Below are 15,210 nucleotides of genomic sequence, written 5' to 3'. Positions count from 1 at the left end.
CGTCTTCCTCATCTTCCTCCCCCACAAATCCCGTCTCCCTTCTAGCACTGATGATGTTCCCTAGTTGGGTCATGAAAGGTCTGCAAGGAAACCACCCAGCTCAGAGAGCACCAGGGACCCCCCCACAGTCCGTCCTTCCTTCCTTCCTTCCTTCCTTCCTTCCTTCCTTCCTTCCTTCCTTCCTTTTCCTTCCTTCCTTCCAGCACTGGTGACGTTCCCTAGTTGGGTCATGAAACACCTGCAGCCCCCCTCCGTCCCCCAGAAGAAGCCTCCTGCTTTCCCCTCCTCCTTCCCCCAGCACCTACCGACCGGCCCCTCGTGCGAGACGGTGCGCAGGCTGAAGGAGAGCTCCCGCTGGGGGTTCTGCTGCAGCTCCTTCCGCCGGGAGAAGGCCTTGGCGATCATCCGGCTCTTCTTCAGCCTCTTCGGCTCGTTGCCACTCTGGCCGGTCAGCCTGGGGGAGAAGAAGGCGTCAGCGGCCCCCTCCCTGGCCTGGAGAGGCATGGGACCCTGCCGGCGGCTGGGCTGGGTGGGGAGAGGGGTGTCCCCTCTGGTAACTCTGTTATTTTAAGCCTCTCCCCCTCTATCAATCAATCAATCAATCAATCAATCAATCAGAATAGAGCTGAGGGACCTTGGAGGTCCTCTAGTCCAGCCCCCTGCTCCAGCAGAGGACCCTGTCCCATTGCAGGCAACTGACTGTCCGTCCTGATCCAAAAGGCCACAAAGGGGTCACACCTTTCCCCACTGAAGAGCAAACGGCCACCTCCGAGTGGGGTGGGGGGGCGGTGACAAGAGCCCCACAGAACGCAAAGGCATCCTGCGCAGGCAGGGGAGGAGGAGGAGGAGGAGGAGGTGTGGAGGAAGGACTGAAGGGGAAGGAAAGAAGGAGCAAGGAAGAGGAGGAGGAGGAGAGGAAGAGGAGGAACTGGAAAAAGGAGGAAAGAAGGAAGGAAAGGGAGGACTAAGAAGAAGGAAAGGGAGGAACTGAAGTACGGAGAAGGAAGGAAGCAAGGAACAGGAGGAGGAGGAGGAGGAGGAGAACAAGAAGGAGGAGAAGAAAGGGAGGAAGAATAAACTAGAAGGAAGGAAGTAGAGGAAGGGAGAAAACAGCAAGGAAAACCGACGCAGAAAAAAGGAGAAGCGTCGGTAAGGGTAGAGGAGAACAGAAAGAAAAGGAAGAGGGAGAAAAAGGACAAAAAAAGAGCAAGAGCGAGGGCTAACTCTGAACGGCCGCTAAACGGACGGCTGTAACTCAAGGACCACCTGTACGTTGTTGGCGCTTGACAGGGGCACCTTCTGCCTCTTTTTCCACTGGGGACTAGGACAGGGCTAGGCAACCTCGGCTCTTTTATGCCTCGTGGACTTCAACTCCCAGAATTCCTGAGCCAGCCACGCTGAGGGGAAAGGGAGAGGTTCCCATGCTGAGCCATGCTGGCTCAGGAATTCTGGGAGTTGAAGTCCACGAGTCATGAGGGGGCCATAGTTCCCCCATGCTGGCTGAGGAATTCTGGGAGTTGAAGTCCACGAGTCATGAGGGGGCCATAGTTCCCCCATGCTGGCTGAGGAATTCTGGGAGTTGAAGTCCACGAGTCATGAGGGGGCCATAGTTTCCCCATGCTGGCTGAGGAATTCTGGGAGTTGAAGTCCACGAGTCATGCGGGGCCCATAGTTCCCCCATGCTGGCTCAGGAATTCTGGGAGTTGAAGTCCACGAGTCATGAGGGGGCCATAGTTCCCCCATGCTGGCTCAGGAATTCTGGGAGTTGAAGTCCACCAGTCATGAAGCGGCCATAGTTCCCTCATGCTGGATCAAGAATTCTGGGAGTTGAAGTCCACCAGTCATGAAGCGGCCATAGTTCCCTCATGCTGGATCAGGAATTCTGGGAGTTGAAATCCACCAGTCATGAAGCGGCCATAGTTCCCTCATGCTGGATCAGGAATTCTGGGAGTTGAAGTCCACGAGTCATGAGGGGGCCATAGTTCCCCCATGCTGGCTCAGGAATTCTGGGAGTTGAAGTCCACGAGTCATGAGGGGGCCATAGTTCCCCCATGCTGGCTCAGGAATTCTGGGAGTTGAAGTCCACGAGTCATAAAAGAGCCAAGGTTGCCTCCCCCTGGACTAAGAGAACCCCTTAATTCAAGCCCCTCCTAGCAGGTGGCATCCCTGCACCCCCCCTCCCTACCTGCCCCAGGTGCGCTTCCAGATGAGCAGGGTGGCCTTGGTCCAGACCCAGGTGCTCATGGAGATGCCGGTCCCAAACATGGCGAAAAGGTTGATCTTCTCCACCAGAAGGCTGGGACGGTTCTTGATCCCACAATCCGGGATCGGCTTCTTGGTCTGCGTGGCGATGGTCACGTTGGCCTCGCACCTGCGGTAGGTAAGAGAGGGGGGGTTGAGAAACAGCAGGGGGGGGCAGGCTGAGGAACCCCACCTCATAAACAGAAGTACAAGCCGGGCTACAACTCACCACTATTCGTTTAGGGCAGGGGTAGGCCACCTTGGCCCTTTTATGACTTGTGGACTTAAACTCCCAGAATTCCTCAGCCAGCATACCTGGCTCAGGAATTCTGGGAGTTGAAGTCCACAAGTCATGAGGGGGCCATAGTTCCCCCATGCTGGCTCAGGAATTCTGGGAGTTGAAGTCCACAAGTCATGAGGGGGCCATAGTTTCCCCATGCTGGCTGAGGAATTCTGGGAGTTGAGGTCCACGAGTCATGAGGGGGCCATAGTTCCCCCATGCTGGCTGAGGAATTCTGGGAGTTGAAGTCCACCAGTCATAAAAGGGCCAGGTTTTAAGAGCCCAGCCCTAGGGATTTTGAGTCTAACCAGGGCTAGGCAACCTTGGCTCTTTTATGACTTGTGAACTTCAACTCCCAGAATTCCTCAGCCAGCATGGGGGAACTATGGCCCCTTCATGACTCGTGGACTTCAACTCCCAGAATTCCTGAGCCAGCATGGCTCAGCATGGAAACCTCTCCCTTTCCCCTCAACATGGCTGGCTCAGGAATTCTGGGAGTTGAAGTCCACCAGTCATAAAAGGGCCAAGTTTGAAGACCCCTGAATTAGATGGAATTGTTGTCATAGAAATGGCTAGTAGTTCATACTATTACGGAAAAGTAACAACTGGAGGTCCGGTGTTAATGCTTCCTTCTACTGCAAGGGAGGAAGTTGGATGTCAACGCCTTTTCTTCTCTTTCCCCCCCTCTCCTGCTCACTTTCCTTTCCCCTTTCCCTCCCCACTGTGTCCTGTTATTTGCTTTTGCATTTTTGTACTTTATTCTACAATCTAATAAAACATTATAAAACCGCAAAAAAAAGAAAAGGAAATAAGTGATCCAGAAAGGGATGCCAGAATGGGGGAGGGAAAAAAAAATCTTGTTTTATGTCACCAGAATTCAGCCAGAACGAGACGCTTTGGAAAAAGCGTTGCGACCGTTTCTCAAACCCAGGAACTGGATTTCAGCTCCCCAAACCAAGTGGGGCTGCCCGTCGCTCATCAAAGCCATCGTTGCTCGATGCTGGTTTCTGGACCCCGACATGGAGGTCCAGAATACAACAGCTGCCTGGGACAAAAGAGCTCGGCCTGAAAGTTCTGGATCTCCCTTTTTTTTTTTAAAGCAATCAGTCATCCAGAGAACCCGGCACGGGTGCGAATCCACGCCGGGCTGCTTAAAACCGGAGAGGCGCGGGCAGAGGAACGCCGGCGCCTCCCGACTTACAGCACGTATTCCCGGAAGCTGCGTTCCCACTCGGCCTGGTTGAAGAAGTCGTAGAAATGGCAGCCGAAGGTGATGAAGACGAAGCCGAAGGCCAAGAAGCCGAAGATCCCTGGGGACGAAAGGACACCATCAGAAGGGCCTCCGGTGGTGAGAAGCGGCTGAATTCATGAGACAGGCTGATCACCATCGCGGAGGAATGACCGTAGGACCATGTTTTATGGTGCGTGCGCCTGTGCGACAGCACCTTCCCCGAGGCGGTTGTTAATTCAGACCGTGGTTAAGTAAACGGCCGTTTGAGCGAGTGAGGATTGCCTCTACTTACCGAGGCGTAACATGGTCTCGTTGATCTTGCTGGCCGCTTTCTCGCTAAGGAGACCCGGATGGTTGCTTTTGATGGAGAAGAGAGTCATCACTCCTGCGGGAGAGAAAGAGGGGATTGTTTGGGTCCTTGTGGGGCAGAGTTCCCCAGGCTTTCGGGCTCGGTAGCCTGGAGAGGGGGGAAGGGGAAAAGAAAGCATCATTTTCTGTGGAGGGGGGGTAAATGCATCCGTCACCGGACGCACACCCACAAATAACCGTTGCTTGCGCAAGTGGGACCGCAAATCTCCGTGAGGCTCGTGGCAATGTACACGAGTGGGACCACAACTCTCACGGCGACTCTCCCAAGAGTGGGGCTGTAAATGTTTGCGATGCTCATGCAACTGGGGCCAGGAATGCCCACGAAGCTTGTGGAGCCGCAAACATCCGCAATCTTCGCACAAGTGGGGCCACGAACGCCCACGGCGACACTCGCGCAAGTTGCGCTGTGCCCGCACGCACACGCTCGCACCGATCAGCCTCTCACGCGGCCCGGTGGAGAGGTTGGGGACCCCTGTTGTAGGGAAAGGAGAGGCAAAACCTGGGGTCGGAGTTGAAAGAGGGGTTAGCCTAGAATCCCTACATGGCCACAAGGAAACTAAGTCCTACCTCTCTTGAATTCCATGGGACCGGATCTAACTCTCAGCAGGGGCCGAGTCGGTTCAAAAGATTCCTGTGCTGGGGCTTTTAGCAACAAAGCACTTTAATTGGACCCTCACTGTGTAGCTGGCCTTTAACGCCCAACGTTCTTGCAACCTTAACTGTCCAAAGAAGAGCAACGAGGAGCGACAAGAATTGGGCATGTGTAGGCTTTCCCTTTTAAGAGCTGATTTCCTGGTCTGGTCTAGCCCGTAGGATTGACAGCCTAGGGCCAGGGATCTTCAGACTTGGCCCTTTGATGACTTGTGGACTTCGACTCCCAGAATCCCTCGGCCAGCGTGCCTGGCTGAGGAATTCTGGGAGTCGAAGTCCACAAGTCATCAAAGGGCCACGTTTGAAGACTCCTAGCCTAGGAGGAGAATATTGAAAAAGCAGAAATCTCTTTATTTTCCCTGCCCCGTTCCGTTCGTGAACCCACCCCTGACCATTTTTTCCAGCCCGTTTTAGAGGATAAAGTGAGCATCTCTAAGATGAGATAGATAGATAGATAGATAGATAGATAGATAGATAGATAGATAGATGATAAATGATATAGAGAGATACAGAGATATAGAGAGATGGATGATAGAGAATAATAGATATATAGATAGATAATAATATAGATGGACGAAAGATAATGGATGATAGATAATAGATATAGACAGATGGATGATAGATAATAATATAGATGATAAATGATAGCAATAGATATAGAGAGATAGATGAATAATAGACAATAATAGATATATAGATGGATGATAGATAATAGATAGATGGATGATAATAGATATAGATATAGAGATAAGTGGATAATAATAGATATAGATAGATGGATGATAGATAATAATAGAGATGAATGATAGATAAGAAATAATAATAGATATAGATGGATGATAGATAGATAGATAGATAGATAGACAGACAGACAGACAGATAGCCTTTATTGCCATTTTTGAACTGGGGACACAACGGCACCCATTAAAAATGAAATTTAGTTGCTTGCTCTCAAAGTGTACACATCCATAACACACATTTAAACATATAACATATGTAAAGACCTACCCCCTCACACGCAAGTAACATGCAAATATTAATCACTGTCCATCTTGAATACAGGACGGAAGGAGGAAGCTTGGGAGTCCCCAAGGTTAATGCCGCACGGAACGAAGAGGAAAGCCAAGGCAGGAATGCAGAGGGGCAGAAACTCACCTCTGATCAGGAAATAGCCCCCGATAATTAACACCAGGCCAATGGGGGCCAGAACAAACCCCGCCCGGTAGTGGTAGTTTTTGTACCCCACGAAGCAGATGCCACTAACCGAATCTCCGTCCACCTGGAAGGGTCAGAAAGGGGGGAAAAAGAGAGGAACAGCAATCGAAAGCTCTCGTCTCGTCCCAAAACTCCCTCCCAGCCTGCCATTAGTGCAGGTTCGAGTCCCACCAGGCTCAAGGTCGACTCAGCCTTCCATCCTTCCCAGGTAGGTAAAAGGAGGACCCAGATTGTTGGGGGCAATTAAGCTGACTTTGTAATAATGCCGCTTGGGGGTGTGTGTGAAAGCCCTAATAAGCAGGCATATACATAGAATGAAGGCTACTGCTAAGCACATTGGTTTGTGCTTTAAATTGTAAGCCGCCCTGAGTCTTCGGAGAAGGGCGGGATATAAATGGGATTAAAAAAAAAAGGAACCTTGGAGGTCTTCTAGTCCAACCCAGAGCCTTGGTGGAGCAGTGGGCTAATGCCTCCTTAAGTAACACCAGCTGCCTGCAATTAGTGCAGGTTCGCGTCCCACCAGGCTCAAGGTTGACTCAGCCTTCCATCCTTCCCAGGTAGGTAAAATGAGGACCCAGATTGTTGGGGGCAATTAAGCTGACTTTGTAATAATGCCGCTTGGGGGTGTGTGTGAAAGCCCTAATAAGCAGGCATATACATAGAAGGAAGGCTATTGCTAAGCACATTGATTTGTGCTTCTTAGATTGTAAGCCGCCCTGAGTCTTCGGAGAAGGGCGGGATATAAACGGGATTAAAATAAAATAAATAAAATAAATATTTTAATCCATGGAACTGGCCTCCCCACCTCACGTTCCTGACTCTGGGAGGCTTAACACTTAAAATGGAACTAAAAACAGGAGAGACCCAAAGGATTCAGGCAGCCCCAAAGGACCCCGGGGGCACGGCGACCGTCCTAAATAGGAATCGGTGGCCAAGTGTTTGAATTATGATCATGTGGCCACGAGGGTGCTGCAACGCCCGTTACGTGTGAAAAATGATCGTCGCCCCTTTTTCCCAGTCTCACCGCGGTTAACTGCCAACGGTCGCTAAACGAGCTGCCCGTATGTCACAAATAAAATGAGCGAGCCAAGCCACACAGCCATAAACTAACAAGAACCATAAACCTGCGTGTGTCTATGGAGGTTCTCCGTCTTCCAGGCCAGGGTCGGCCCAAAGGTGCTTTTTCAGGCGGCAACTGGACTTTCTTACTTTTTCTTTGAAGACATTTCGCGACTTCAGCTGTGACCGGATGGTGGGGAACGGGAGGATTTATACTCCTTGCAGACAGCTGGTCATTTGCCTTCTTCGAGAGGGTCGTTGAGGCCACTTGGAGGTTTGTCTGTGTCCTCAGGGTCCCCCGAGTGGTGCAAATGGGTGTGGAGCCTTCTTGGAACTGCTGAAAGGGTTGGAACACCCATTTGCACCACTCTAGTGACCCTGGGGACTGAGACAAACCTCCAGGTGGCCTCAATGACTCTCTCAAAGGATGCAAATGACCAGCTGTCTGCAAGGAGTATAAATCCCCCCCCCCGTTCCCCACCCTCCAGTCAGAGCTGAAGAAGCTTCTGGGATGAGAAGAGAAAGGTCTCCAACGGAAAACAAGGAAGTCCAGCTGCCTCTTGAAAAAGCGCCTCTGACATAAACCCGTGTCCAAAACATTAGGGAGACGGACAGACACAGGAGGTCCACCATGGTTCCTCTGTGGGAAGAATTCTAGAATCAAGGCGCCATCGCCGAGAACGTCCCGCTTCTCACCCAAGGCTCCGCTGAACTCAGCCGGCCTCATTACCTGTGCCACCGCCAAGATGGCCACGGTGAGAACGAAGGGGATGGACCAGGTCACCAGGTGGAAGTAGGACGTCTTGCCTGCCAGTGGCTGGTAGGTGGTCCCCAGCGCCTTAAAGGAGGTGTGCCAGGCGTACGTCAGCATGACGAACCAGATCACGCCCGACATCAGGGAATAGTAGACAATCACAAAGATGATCACACAGGAAAGTGTCTCGTTGGAGCTGTGAAGAGAGAGAGAGAGAGAAGGAGAGAAAGAGAGAGAGAGAGAGAAAGGGAGGCAGAGAAAGATGGAGAGAGGGAGGGAGGGAGGCAGAGAGAGAGAAAGAGGGAGAATGAGAGGGAGGCAGAGAGAAACAGAGAGAAAGGGAGGCAGGGAGGCAGAGAAAGAAGGAGAGAGGGAGGGAGGCAGAGAGAGAAAGAGAAAGAGGGAGAGAGAGGGAGGCAGAGAGGGAGAAAGAGAGGGAGGGAGGCAGAGAGAGAGAGAAAGGGAGGGAGGCAGAGAGAAAGAGAGGGAGGGAGGCAGAGAAAGAGGGAGAGGGAGGGAGGCAAAGAGAGAGAAAGGGAGGCAGAGAGAGAGACAGAGGAGAGAGTGTCAATGAATTATATCTTTTTTGCCAACCCGGTCTAGATGCCTTCAAACGTCCTCCAGATGCCTTCAAAAGCGAGCTAAAAAGTCTTCCAACTCTTCCCAAGAGCCATTCTTGGTACTCTTAAGTCCGAGTCTCTGAACTTTGCCCACTTTTAAGATGCCTGGACTCCCAATCCCCAGGATTCCCCATCCTTTGCGCCTTCCCAGCCCTATTGGTTCAACCCCCCCCCAGAACATTCCCACTTTCTCATGCGGCCCCTTGGGAAAATTAATTGCCCACCAGCCCTCCTGCCCCCATATTAAGACCCTCCGATTACCCTCCAGGGGGAGGGCTACACTGGGCTTCAATCCTCCACCCAGATCGTTGGTCCACAAAGGAGGAGGGAAGGAGAAAACATCTGCAATATGCTGTTGGACTCCAGTTCCCATAAACCTGGACCACAACAAATGGGGTTATGGAGAGTTGGAATGTTTTGGGGTCCCAATGCTGCTTTTTCAAAAGGCATCTGGACTTCCGTTTTTTCCTTGAAGAGGTGTCGCTTCTCAGCCGAGAAGCTTCATCAGTTCTGAATGAATGGTGGAGAACATTTCTCGCAGTCACCTGGTCGTTAGTACTCTTTCTGAGAATTGTTGAGGCTGCTTGGGGATTTATCTGCCCCTTCAGGGTCACTGTTGTGACTCAGGGCCAGCCTGTGGGTCCGACAGCCAGGTCCGATGTATCGGAGGACTCAGATGTGGGGGAGGAGGGAAACGAACCGGCTGATGATGATTTGGAGACTTTGCAGAGTCCTCAGCCGGGAACCTCTTCTCAGCTGTGTGAGCCCGAGAGTGCGGAGGATGATGACCCACAGCTGGCCCTGTTCAAGGACGTCCGACGCAGGAGGCAGACGAGCAGGGACAAACAAAGAAAGGCTATGGGACTCCTCGGGAGGAGGCACAGGGAGACCACGCCCTGAGCTCTCTATAAAAGAAGTGTTTGGGGAGGGGCTGGTTGCTGAAAGCAACTTTTCCGTTTGAGAAGTCAAGCTCTTGTATTCTTGTAACAGTGTAATTAAAACTTGGCAGAAGCCTTTTGGTCTTGGACGCTTTCCAGACTCTTCTTTTGATTAGGGGTGCGAGAAGAGGGCTGGTTCAGAACAGTTTGCTTTCAGCCACCCACCCCTTAATACTACGATGGAGCAGCTTCTTGCCGAGAATGCCCAGCTCAACCAGCAACTCACCTTGCTGGCCACTCAGGTGGCACAACTGCAGGCTCAGGTACATGCTGCCCCCCCACCCAGGAGGAAATGTCAGATAGCTATGCCGGATAAATTTGCTGGTAAACCAGAACTGTTTCCTGCCTTCCTGGGACAATGCCAGCTTTATATCAGCGTGAGAGCAGCTGATTTCCCCACTGACCGAGATAAGGTGGGATTCGTATTGAGCCTTCTGTCGGGAGATGCAGCTCGTTGGGGCACGCCTCTGTTGGCACAGCCTAGCCCTTTGTTGGATAACTTTGGGGGGTTTTGTGACCATATGCGCCTCATGTACGAGTACCCGATTAAGGCGCAGACGGCCACCCGACGCCTGAAAGCTTTGAGGCAGGGTCAGCGCCCTCTACAGGCCTATATCAGCGATTTCCGGCTGCTTAGCCAGGATTCCGCCTGGAATGAGGCTGCGCTCGTGGATGCCTTTCAGGATGGCTTGTCAGAGGAGATGTTGGATGAGCTGGCCCGCGTGGACATTCCCTCAGACCTGAATGGGCTGATCCATCTTTGTCTGCGGATCGATGCCCGGCTGCAGCAGCGTAAGAGTCGCCGTGCCACCCCACAGACCCCTGCCGCCCCTGTTGTGCGTGAGCCCCCAGTCCAGAGGGAGGAGCCAATGGAGCTGGGTGCCGCCAGGTCCCGTCTATCGGTGACGGAAATGGACAGACGACGATCGGAGGGGTTGTGTTTTTACTGTGGGGACCCTGGACATTTGGCTGCTTCTTGCCCGAAGAAGCGTCAGCGGGCGTCAGTGACCAAGCCTGCCCCGAGAAAGTCCCCTGCTTTGCTAACGGGAAACGGCCCGAGCCCGATCTAGACGGTGTGAAAGATCGGGCGACCCACAACATCCACACCGAGCGACGTTGTTCCGACGGTGCCTGTGAACCTCCACGGCATTTGATTTTGGAGGCACGACTGATCCTTCCTGGCAAGCCAGAGGGGATTCCGGTCCATGCCTTAATTGACTCTGGGGCTACCACTAACTTTATGGATTCGGCCTTTGTGGCCAAATGGGCTGTTCCCCAGTGTCCAGTGGATCCGCCCATGCTTGTGGAGACCATCGATGGTCGAGTGCTCCTGTCCGGGCCTATCACGGCCGCCACGCAACCCGTGTGTATGGCCATCAGTACCCATGTGGAGGCCATTCAGTTCTACGTCACTTCGGATCTGCACTTCCCCGTGGTCTTGGGACTGGCGTGGCTCCGGGCGCATGATCCACAGATCTATTGGTCTCAGAACTTGGTTACCTTCCCAAGTTTGCAGTGCGTGGACCACACCCGCCATATCTGTGCCGGCCAGGTGGAGGGTACCCCAGGGGTTTCCTTGCCTCCCGAACTGTCCGACTTTGCTGACGTGTTCAGCGAGTCAGAGGCGGACCAATTACCCCCGCACAGGCCCTACGACTGCTCCATTGACCTAGTCCCTGATGCGCCTCTCCCAGTGGGGCGTTTGTACTCCATGTCGGAGCCCGAGTTGGCTGCATTGCGGGACTTCCTGACGAAGAACTTGGCTCGTGGTTTCATCCGGCCCTCGTCCTCGCCAGTGTCTGCGCCCGTGCTCTTCGTCAAAAAGAAGTCGGGCGAGTTACGGCTTTGCTGTGACTACCGGAAACTCAACGCTATCACGGTGCGTAACCGCTACCCGCTGCCCCTCATCCCCGAGCTCTTGGACCGACTCCGGGAGGCTAAGATCTTCACGAAACTGGACCTGCGTGGAGCTTACAACCTCGTCAGGGTTCGGCCGGGTGATGAGTGGAAGACGGCGTTTGGTACTCGCTATGGACATTTCGAGTACACGGTGATGCCGTTTGGCCTGACCAACGCCCCCGCTGTGTTTCAGCATTTTATGAATGACATCTTTCGGGATCTGTTGGACCAGTTTGTTGTGATTTACCTGGACGACATCCTGATTTACTCCCCGTCGCGTGAAGCGCATCATCAGCATCTCCGTCAGGTCCTGCAGCGCCTCCGGAAACATCGGCTGTTTGCCAAGTTGGAGAAGTGCCAGTTCTACCAGGTGACCATTGATTTCTTGGGTCACCGCATTTCTCCTGAGGGCATCGCCATGGAACCGAGTAAAGTTGAGTCGTTGCAGAGTTGGCAACCCCCGCGTCGCGTGAAGGATATTCAGCGACTTCTTGGATTTGCCAACTACTATCGGACATTCATCCCTGGCTTTGCTGCCTTGACAGCCCCCCTCACCCGGCTCCTGCAGAAGAAGACTCGGTTCCAGTGGAACGCCCCCGAACAACAGGCGTTCCAAGCTTTGAAGGACGCCTTCATGAAGGAGCCCATCTTGAAGCATCCTGACCCGCAACGGCCGTTTGTCGTGGAGGCGGACGCCTCCGACATTGCCATTGGGGCCGTGTTACTCCAGGCAGCGACGCCCAACGGTACCCTTTTCCCTTGCGCGTATCACTCACGGAAATTGAATCCCTCGGAGCGCAACTATACCATCTGGGAGAAGGAGCTGCTGGCCATCAAGGCGGCGTTCGAGGCTTGGAGGCATCATCTGGAGGGGGCGCGGCATCAAATCGAGGTCCGGACGGACCACAAGAATCTGGAAAGCCTGCAGACCGCTCGGAATTTGAACCAACGCCAGATCCGGTGGTCCCTCTTCTTTGCGAGGTTTGACTTCCGGGTGCGGTACATACCAAGCGGGCACAACCAGAGAGCGGATGCTCTGTCCAGGAAGCCCGAGTACACCCGAGTGGAAGACAAGCTTCCGCCCAGGACCGTGATCCCCGTCGAGTCTTTTGCTGCGGTGCGGGAGCCGGTGGATATACGGGCTCGGATCCGGGAGGCGCAGCAGCAGGAGGCGTGGGTGGCTCAGCGGAAGGAAGAGGTGGGGCCAGATTCGCCTTGGTCGGTCACGGATGGACTCCTGTATTATCGTGACCGGCTCTATGTTCCAGGAGGGCCACTCAGGGGACTCGTCCTCAGCCAATGTCATGATAACCCGGCTGCGGGGCATTTTGGCCTGTTCAAGACTCTGAACCTGGTCTCCCGTACGTTCTGGTGGCCCCGAGTCCGACACGATGTCCAGTCTTATGTCACCTCCTGCGTCCCATGCAGGCAGGCCAAGTCAGCGACAGGGGCCCCGCCTGGTTTACTGCAGCCTTTGCCAACGCCCAAGAGACCCTGGGGGGCTGTGTCCATGGACTTTCTGACGGATCTACCCCCATCCTCCGGCTTCACGACAGTGTTTGTGGTGGTGGACATGTTGACCAAGATGGCGCACTTCATCCCCTGTCGCGGCTTACCGTCAGCTCGCGCCACTAGTCGCATGTTCATCCAACAGGTGTTCCGGCTGCACGGCCTTCCCGATAGAGTCGTCTCCGATAGGGGGGCCCAGTTTACAGCCCGCTTCTGGCAGGAGTTGATGCGGGCGTTGGACATTAAGGTTTGCCTCTCGTCCGCGCATCATCCTCAGACCGACGGGGGTACCGAGAAGGTCATCGGCATTTTGGAGCAGTATCTGCGCTGCTACGTTAACCTGCAGCAGGACAATTGGGTGGACTATTTGGCCATAGCCGAGTTAGCCTTTAACAACTCGCAGCACACCTCCACGCAGATGACACCGTTCTTGGCCAATGTGGGTTATCACCCTCGGTTTTTCCCCCTTTCTCCCGTGGACTCACCGGAGCCGGCAGCGAACGAATTCATGGCGGAGTTACAGGCGATCCATCGGTTGGTGCGACGGCAGCTGGAGAAGGCCAAGGCCGACTACAAGAGGTTCGCCGATCGGTCGAGAAGGGATACGCCTCCATTATCGGTGGGGGATCGGGTCTGGCTGTCCACCAGGAACCTACCATCCACTCGGCCGGCGAGGAAGCTGGACCACCGTTACCTTGGACCGTCATCAACCCGGTCGCCTATCGTTTAACTCTGCCACGTTCCCTGCGCGTGCACCCCGTCTTCCATCGGTCCTTGTTGGTCCCCGAACAACCGGCTTGTCCACTTCGCCAAGCGGAACCTCCCCCATCAGGACCTCGTGATGGCGACAGCACCCCCGAGTACGAGGTCGCCAGCATCAGGGATTCCCGCTGGCTGAAAGGTCGCTTCCAGTACCTGATCGAGTGGAAAGGGTACGGGCCGGAGGACTTCACATGGGAAGACGCGACCGCCGTTCATGCCCCTGCGTTGGTGACTGCGTTTCACGAACAATTCCCATCCCGACCGCATCCGGATCGGCAGACCCGGGGGAAGGGCCCTGCGGTGCGGGATAGTGTTGTGACTCAGGGCCAGCCTGTGGGTCCGACAGCCGGGTCCGATGTATCGGAGGACTCAGATGTGGGGGAGGAGGGAAACGAACCGGCTGATGATGATTTGGAGACTTTGCAGAGTCCTCAGCCGGGAACCTCTTCTCAGCTGTGTGAGCCCGAGAGTGCGGAGGATGATGACCCACAGCTGGCCCTGTTCAAGGACGCCCGACGCAGGAGGCAGACGAGCAGGGACAAACAAAGAAAGGCTATGGGACTCCTCGGGAGGAGGCACAGGGAGACCACGCCCTGAGCTCTCTATAAAAGAAGTGTTTGGGGAGGGGCTGGTTGCTGAAAGCAACTTTTCCGTTTGAGAAGTCAAGCTCTTGTATTCTTGTAACAGTGTAATTAAAACTTGGCAGAAGCCTTTTGGTCTTGGACGCTTTCCAGACTCTTCTTTTGATTAGGGGTGCGAGAAGAGGGCTGGTTCAGAACAGTCACCTGAATACTGCAAACGGGTCTGGAACCTTTTTTCTTTTTCTTTCAAGTGTCCCCGAGGGAACAGATAAACCCCTCAACGACTCTCAGAAAGAGTACTGACGACCAGATGACTGCGAGGAATGTAAATCCTCCCATCTCCCACCATTGCGTCAGAACGGAAGCAGCTTCTCGGATGAGCAGCGAAACCTCTTCAAGGAAAAAGAAGTCCAGATGCCTTTCCAAAAAGCGCCTTTGAGACAACCACGATGGAGAATCTCACCAAAACACGAGTGTATTTGGGGTGGGGTGGGGTTGTCTGTAGCCTTCCCAGGGTGCAGCTCAGTGGCAAGGGGTTCCCCAGGCCAGGACCCACCAGCCCCGAACCTACGTGGGCTCCCCCAAGCGCATGGTGCCGTCAGCACGGCAGACGATCTCGCTGCGGGCGCCGTCCATGAACTGGGCCAGCCAGCCGATGCTGCCCATGAAGAAGCAGGCGTTGACGTAGAAGAGGATGACCGCCGGGTAACGGTTCGAATTCTTCCAGTCGGCTACGAAAGTGGCCTGGAGGGAAAGCGCACCGAGTCAGGTAGGACTGGTTTTCCGCCGTCCTGCGCCTTCCAGGTATGCCAGCCGCTAGGAGTTCTGGGAGTTGCAAACCCAGCACACCTGGAGGGCGCCAGGTTGCAGAACGCCAGCTAACCCCCGGAAAGGAGAAGGGATGAACCCAGTTCGGCCTAGTGGTGAAGGCGCCAGGTGAGAAACCAGGAAATGGGTGAGTTCTAGTCCTGCCTAAAGCGTGAAAAACGGGCTGGGTGGCTTTGGGCCGATCAGCAGGAGACGGTGAGTTCGAGTGGGGTCTGCAGGGAGGAGGACGACGACTGTGGGGTCCTTGGTATTCTTTGAACTCTGTTGTTTCCT

At 54.1% G+C, this 15,210-nt stretch overlaps 1 protein-coding gene across 1 annotated transcript; it reads right to left on the bottom strand.

The window, feature by feature from the left end:
• Positions 1–305: 305 nt before the first annotated feature.
• SMO (smoothened, frizzled class receptor) lies at positions 306–14,853 on the bottom strand (the record flags this gene model as incomplete). Its single annotated transcript, XM_083380257.1, has 7 exons — positions 306–454; positions 2,186–2,371; positions 3,723–3,831; positions 4,045–4,137; positions 5,928–6,051; positions 7,777–7,996; positions 14,681–14,853. Coding segments are annotated over 7 exons (1,054 nt in total), but the record flags the coding sequence as incomplete, so codon positions are not given.
• Between the last annotated feature and the right edge of the window lie 357 nt (positions 14,854–15,210).

This window comes from Vipera ursinii (genome assembly GCF_947247035.1).
Source record: "Vipera ursinii genome assembly, contig: scaffold_453, whole genome shotgun sequence".
Lineage (NCBI taxonomy): Eukaryota > Metazoa > Chordata > Lepidosauria > Squamata > Viperidae > Vipera > Vipera ursinii.
Note: the sequence above shows the minus strand (reverse complement) of the source record. Positions and strands in the feature narration are given on the sequence as shown.